The sequence below is a fragment of the Rutidosis leptorrhynchoides genome, chromosome 5 (genome assembly GCF_046630445.1).
Source record: "Rutidosis leptorrhynchoides isolate AG116_Rl617_1_P2 chromosome 5, CSIRO_AGI_Rlap_v1, whole genome shotgun sequence".
Classification (NCBI taxonomy): Eukaryota; Viridiplantae; Streptophyta; class Magnoliopsida; order Asterales; family Asteraceae; genus Rutidosis; species Rutidosis leptorrhynchoides.
Genome location: NC_092337.1, coordinates 79,214,622 through 79,221,919, shown reverse-complemented (window position 1 = coordinate 79,221,919; position 7,298 = coordinate 79,214,622). Strand labels below are relative to the sequence as shown.

Genomic DNA, 7,298 nt, shown 5'->3' with positions numbered 1-7,298 from the left:
TAAGCTCTCATTTAAGGTTGTTGACTCTTGGTTCTAAAACAATACATTATCATTCATTGTTGTTCCAAAGTGACTTCGAACTAAACTTCATATAAATTTAAAAGGTATAATGGAAGACAAGACCGGGATGTGTGTGATTGACCATTCAAAATGACATTTCGAATGGAAAAGGATCATAAGGTCTCATAAACTTCGAAAAAACTTCAAATCCTTTTGCACTCGACCTAAATTCAATGATCATGGTTGAATATAGGGCCTGATCACCTAACAAACTTTAATACGTTTAGAACTTTGATAAATATATAGGCTTAATTTTATTTATTTATTTTTTTTTATTTTTTTTTTTTTTGGAACAGCAGCAATTTTATTAAAGGCTAACACGATGCTAAAGCCAAAAAAGAGACATTACAAAAGAGGTGAAAATAAAAAAACACGATACAAGGGGAAACAAGAAAAAATTACAATGGATTACAAAGCCAAGTGGTCCACGTGGGTGCGAATTTAGATCTTGCCTGAAGCCATGCGAAGGATGATAGTCTAATGTTGACGAATAAGTCTCTTTCTTTAATTGTGCCATTTTCGTGAAGCATGTCGTTTCTAAATCTCAATAACCACCAAAGAGTAGCAGCTACAATGCTATATATGTGAGTCTTCTTAGACAAAGGGTCGTTTGATGAGTCCATCCAGTCAAAAGCGTCTTCGGTTATGATAAACGAATCAGGCCAAGGGATGGCCGTCCATATTCTAATCCGTCTCCATATTGTGTTGGCAACGCGACAAAAAATAAAAGTATGATCCCTTAAATCCCCACCGACACTACAAATAAGGCAAATATTAGTGTTGATATCAAAACCTTTTAAGGCAAAGTTGATTCTTGAAGGAAGACGATCCATTATTAAACGCCAAATGAAAATATTAATCTTCAAGGGAATAACTTTGGTCCAACGAGTACGGTAACTAGAAGTCGGGAGATGTGAATCATCCAGTGACTTACGCGCATCCAAAACGTGGCAGTTGCCATCGTTTCCTAGATTCCAAACCTATGAATCATCAGTACGTGTTGCTAAGAGTGACCGATCTCAGATCCGTTAATAGTTCAGATAATTTAGCCGAAGTCGGAGGGCTTCGTGACCAGTCCCAAATCATTCATTACCTTCTCTTATTATATCATATATCAAGTAATCTGGATTTTTATCAAGTCGGTATAAACAATATTAAACTTACTTTCAAGAGTAAAGTTTCCAATCATTTGTCCTTCCAGAATTTTATATTACGACTATTTTTGAATTTTAGCTGAAGAGTCTCTTCCGGGATATCTCCTGAATCTTGAAGAGATTTCACAGAAGCAACAATGTTACTCAAAATCTTCTGAGATATTCCTTTTTGAACACTCGTCATATACTAATACTACTAGCATTTATTTATTGATCTATCAATAGTTTTATAACTACATTCTCTTAAAACTTAAGTTGATCTATTTCAACTTCAAACAATTTTTGTTGATTTCACTGACGCGTGCTAGTAGAGGTGCTTCATTAGCAATAAAAACACGTCAAAATAATGCAACCAAGTTTGTTAAAATTAGAATGACCAAAAACAATGGATAATAGGAGCATGGACTTGTGCACTTAGAAATGTAGGACTTAGCTTTAGTAGTATAAATATGTTCCTTGTTTTATTTGATAATATATGTATGAAAAAGTGGTTTAAACTGAAGTCTATCTCCTCTCTATTTTCTTGGAAGTTGATAGTCGACTCAAAAAGACCATATCAATGGACATAAGCCACAATGATAAAATTGTGAATCGGACGACCTAATTAAAGGATCGGGTGTTGTTGGTGATTTTAATGTGATCTGACAAGTCGTTTTAGTATATTGGATTTACTAAATTGAAAGTTGTAGCTATCTTAGATACTCTAGAACGAATTTGGAGAGTGTGTACCGCTCGTCCGTCAAAGGGTTAACGAATTAACTTGAATCGGGAACTAGTTTGTACATAAATAAACTAAGGTTGGCTGAACATGCACAGATGCGCCACATTAAAAAAAGAGAATGGACTATAAGATGACCAGTGAATATTGGATGCGTCGCATCTTGAGTCGATGCGCCGCATCGTATGCTGGGAAGGCAAGAGATGCGTCGCATCTCAAGAGGATGTGTCGCATCCCTCTGCGGGTGTTGTTGAACTTTTGCAGCTTCTCATATACAAGTTGCAATAGTTCATGAATGGTTGCTTTGTTTGCCTGCACGTTTTGAGACATGTTTACATACTTTATTAGGGTATTATTGCACCATTTCAATAATGTCAATTGTCAAGGGATGTGTCATTTAATCATGTCCATTTACTCAAGGTTGCAATACTTCATTGCACATTTTCGACTATTATAGAGTTGTTATTTTTTTATCCAAGACAAAAATTTACTCTTTGTTTTATACCAATCTTGATTTCGTGTAACCCATGGCTAATTGGGTCGAAATACGTTATTAGGATAGTGATTTCGTGTAACCCCCTCAAAGGTAGGAAACTCTCTGTTTGGAGTGAGAATCGAACCTGGATTGACAATACCCAAGTTGAATCTCACCCCATACCACTCAAGACCCACATGACACAATGTAATAGTCGAGTTTAATGCTTAAAGTTTTATAACTGTTATACATAAAAATAAAATGACAACCATGTTCTGACTTCCATTCCTTAATTTGTACTTTTATCGACTTAATTAACCCTTGAATCGTTAGTTTTAAAATTGGGATCTTTTAATAAGAAATGAAAGTACTCTTTCATTATAAGATTAATACTTCAATAAATCAACAAATAATAGAGTAATTATTATAAACTTAAATGACCTACAATGACAAATTTATAGGTTATTTCAATCATTTAGTGTCAAACAAATCCGAGAACAATGATGTTGAGATTTTTATTACGTTTTCAAATCCTTATGATAAGCATTTCCAAAATCATTATATTTGAATGCAAGATTACACGTTCCGTTAGCAGCGATCCATGTGCTCACTTCGAACAATACAATTAATTAACCCCATACATTTGATGTACGAGTTTATTCTTTCATAAAAAAATCTAATCCTCAAAATGAGGTCGATAATCACTATTTGTAGTGTTTCCAAATTGGCACCTTGTACACATCTTCATACGCTTATACAGAATTCATTATACGCAAATTCGATGCGCAAATGTGGCAAATGTCACTCATACCATTACCATTACCATTTACTTTTATTCAACTTCTATCGATTTGGTTTGTATCTTAAACACACGACAAATTTTTTCTTCTTTTTTGTTTCTATTATAATATAACTAGTTTTCGAACCCTCGCTTCGCTCCGGGGTTCGGTTTTCAATGTAATTTATTGCGTTTAGTTTGTAGAATTATTTCGTAGCTAACGATGATGTCGTTGAAGCACAACTCGAGTCGAACTAAAAGGTATACCCCGTGAAAGATTTAAATGTTATTTTATATTAATAATATATGTGCATCTCTGCGTTTCGCTATGAAATTGTCGATTTTTAAAAAATTAACGCAAAATCAACGTGTATGAAAAGTACCTCAAATATTTAGCGTTTTTAAAAAAAACGTCCGTTTTACATATAGTTAGTTAACAATATATGTGCATCTCTGCATTTCGCTATGAAATTGTCGACTTTCAAAAATTTAACACAAAATCAACGTGTATGAAAAATACTCCAAATATTTAACGTTTTTTAAAAAGCGTCCGTTTGTGTATAGTTAGTGACAATGTGTTCCTAAAATTATTTCGAGTTTAACAATGGTGTCGAAAAATTTAAGTCATTGCGAGCGAGAAGATATGACCCGTTGAATATTTGAGTTGAGTTTATTTAAGGTTTTTATGAAAATAGTTATTTTTGAAAAAAGTCCTGATATATAAAAAGTTGAAAATGCCCCTATACTATTCTAATATTTTTGTTTATTATATATAATTTGTCAGAACAAGATCTTGTCCATTCTATGGCTTCAAACTTGAAAGAGACATGCAATTACTATTACTATTTACTATTTACTTTTATTCGAAAACTAGAAACAACTTATCGACGCCCTTAATTGATGAGACCAACACAACACTATTTACTTTTATTCGAAAACTATTAACTTATCGACGCCCTTAATTGAACCAACACATCACACTGTTTGTTACGTACAAGCAACGAATAAGTCGTAACTTCTGATGAGTGTGTCCAAGAGAAATATTCATTTGAATCCATAAACTAAGAGAGCGTGACATGTGGACGCGAAATCATATGTGATTGAAAAAAATTTCAAAAAATATTTTTTTTTGAAATTTTTTTTATAAAATTGTTTTTTTAGAAAAAAAAAAATTTTCTCAAATTCTTTTCTACAATCACATATGATTTACCTGCACAATCACATGTGATTGAATTGTACAATCACATATGATTGAATTGTTTGAATTTGACATGCATAATCACATGTGATTGAATTTAACATGCATAATCACATGTGATAGTAAAAAAAATTTCGAAAAAAACAAATTTAAAAAAAAAAAATTTGCGAAAATTTTTTTTTCCCAAAAATTAAAATTTTTAATTTTTTTTTCCAATCACATGTGATTTTCGCGCCACATGTCACGTTAATTTTTTTTTCCAATCACATGTGATTTTCGCGCCACATGTTGCGCTCTTATTGGTCCCTTGAATTTCAAGCAAATTAATGGATGCAAGTGATTACAACTCGGTCCCTTGAATTTCAAGCAAATTAATGGATGCAAGTGATTCCCCCAAATACAAAATCCGTTTAACATTAAATTGCAACTATAAAATGCAAGTAATTGATTATGTCATTTAAATTTTAAACTACGTTTTGTTCTCGACTTGATAAGAACTAGGTAGGTTTTTTTTGGTCTGGAAATCAAAATGTAACTAGGAAGTCCGGAACATTATCCTTGTTGGGCCTGGCCCGGTGCACAAATAAAACTAGAATGAAGGCTTATCAAACAGCCCATAATTTTATAACAAACCAACCCAAGTAAAAATCACGATCTAGGCATGTAAAGACCAAAGAAAAAACATACATCAAAATGATCTTGGTCTTGATACACGACCAACATAAGCCCAAAGCATAAACATTCTAACGATTGTCATTTAACCTTTTGAAGTGTATGCATAACATACAAAAACCATACATCATCCATATCTATCTGCCGTGTAGAAACAAACACATGCAACAAACAAACACGATCCAAAGAAGTTTTAACTATACACACCCAAGTACCCAACTCAAAGCTCATCCCCCTTTGTCCGACCACCTAGTATAACCTCTTCCTTAAACTCCTTAGCTTTCTGCTTATGCGGCTCAGCCACCTCCTCGTACTTACTCCCCACCACGTTTTTCGTCGCTTCGTACCCTTTCTTCGCCTTCTCTTTAGCCCATTCCAACGTACTTTCACCCCCTTCAGCCGCCTTACTACCCACTTCTGTCACTTTCTCAGCCGCCTTATGCGCCGTATCTTTCGCCGTATCCTTCATCGAACCGGTAGCTTCTTTCGCGCTTTCGTACGCTGACCCTGCTCCATCTTTCACCATTTCAGCCTTTACATACGCATCATCTTTAACGTACCCAGCAGTGTCCTTCGTTTTCTCGTACGCCGCATCTTTCGCGCTTTTTGTTTTCTCGTACGTTGCATCTTTCGCGCTTTTCGCCTTCTCGTAGGTCGCATCTTTCGCACTTTTCGCCTTCTCGTAGGCGGAGTCCGTAACCGAACCTAAACCGTCTTTGGCGTCTTGTGCTTTTTCGTAAGTAGCATCTTTAACGTATCCCGCACCGTCTTCAACATATTCCGTACCACTTTTCGCTCCATCTTTAGCCTTTTGTGCCTTATCATAAGCCGTGTCCTTCGCAGATTCTGCTTTTTGTGACGCTTTGTCCTTCAAATCCCCTGTTTTGTCACCCACATTATGCTTTATTTCCCCTGCTTTTTCCGCAGCAAATTCTCCCGTTCCTAATCATACATACAATGCAATTTATCAGTCACAAATGTGCAACTTCTTTTAGAAGAATATGTGCCTAGAACACTTGCATTCAATAGTCATATTACTCATGAATTGAATTTATACTCATAATTGGGTTCATTAATTAATTACAAATATACACTCTATAATTTCTCTTAGGCCCCGTTTGGCTCACGGAAGCGGAATTAAAATTGAAGTTAAACACGCACGAATGGGATTATGACGGAATTAGAATCACTGAGTTTATTAATTACAAATTTACAAATTCTATGAATTCTCCAAAATTAGAAAAAATTTTGTGTTAATTTATGTTAACATTAATATCTAGAATAACTTCATGATGATATTTTAGCCAAAACAGAAGTAAAAAAAATAAAAAAATTCTGATTTAATTCTTCATATTTAAGAAAATTTGGAGTTGTTTATTAAAGTACATAGTGATAAAAAAAAATGATAAATAAGAAAGAAATCGAACGGATCAACATAATAACGATGATTAATTAATTAACTAACCGGTGACTTTATCTTTGGCAGATTTTGCTGAATCAATAGTGGCGTCCTTGGCTTCTTCAGTTTTAAGGCCTAATTTGTCTTTAGCCCATCCAGTCCAAGACTCCGCAGATTCTTTGGCTTCTTTACCAGCCTCAACGGCGTCGTTTCCTGCTTTCGTTGCCTTTGTTTTCGCTTCATCGTACTTACTGTTCTCGATGTCGGTTGTAGTTGTCGTGTTGATTATAACCGCCAACAACAACACCGTAACCGCCATCGTCACGACGGCACTTTTGTTGAGTCTAAACACCATTTTAATTACTGATTACTTGTCACGTGCTTTTAGTAGTAAAACGATCGAAGTTTTTTCGCTCAAGTTTGTGATCGATTGATCGTAGGTTATAGGTATTTTTAATTTTGATTTTAATAATTTCATGAAATGTTGGGGATGGAAGGAAATATATAGAAATAGGGATAGGGAAATGATAAATATAAAATGAGAAGGTGGCGGTGGAAGACACACGTGGCAGACAGGTGATTGGTGTGATGACACGTTTCAGCAGTTGAAGTGCCACGTAATTTCCTTTATCCTTGGACCATGTCGTGTTAACTTTAAACGACGAATACTTACTTGCTACGTACACCATTGTTTGTACAAATTTCAGATAACAATAATTAATTAGAGAGGTGTTACTTATAAAAAGTTATTTCTAGAGAGATCTTTTTTTGAGGATTAGAAAAATATAGTTGTACTACAAGAGGTGTGTCAATTTCGTTTATTTTATCTTTAACTACCGTCGTC

At 34.5% G+C, this 7,298-nt stretch overlaps 2 protein-coding genes across 2 annotated transcripts; both read right to left on the bottom strand.

Moving 5' to 3' along the window:
- Positions 1-458: 458 nt before the first annotated feature.
- LOC139848772 (uncharacterized) lies at positions 459-1,398 on the bottom strand. Its single transcript, XM_071838471.1, has 2 exons — positions 1,275-1,398; positions 459-1,027 (listed from the first exon to the last, which is right to left on the bottom strand). The coding sequence occupies exons 1-2, from the start codon at positions 1,396-1,398 to the stop codon at positions 459-461; spliced, it is 693 nt and encodes a 230-aa protein (XP_071694572.1).
- Positions 1,399-4,961: 3,563 nt separating this feature from the next.
- On the bottom strand, positions 4,962-6,931 carry LOC139847258 (uncharacterized). The gene is made up of 2 exons (XM_071836920.1): positions 6,521-6,931; positions 4,962-5,997 (listed from the first exon to the last, which is right to left on the bottom strand). Exons 1-2 carry the CDS (start codon positions 6,807-6,809, stop codon positions 5,276-5,278), a joined length of 1,011 nt encoding a protein of 336 aa, XP_071693021.1. The 5' UTR covers positions 6,810-6,931; the 3' UTR covers positions 4,962-5,275.
- Positions 6,932-7,298: the final 367 nt, after the last annotated feature.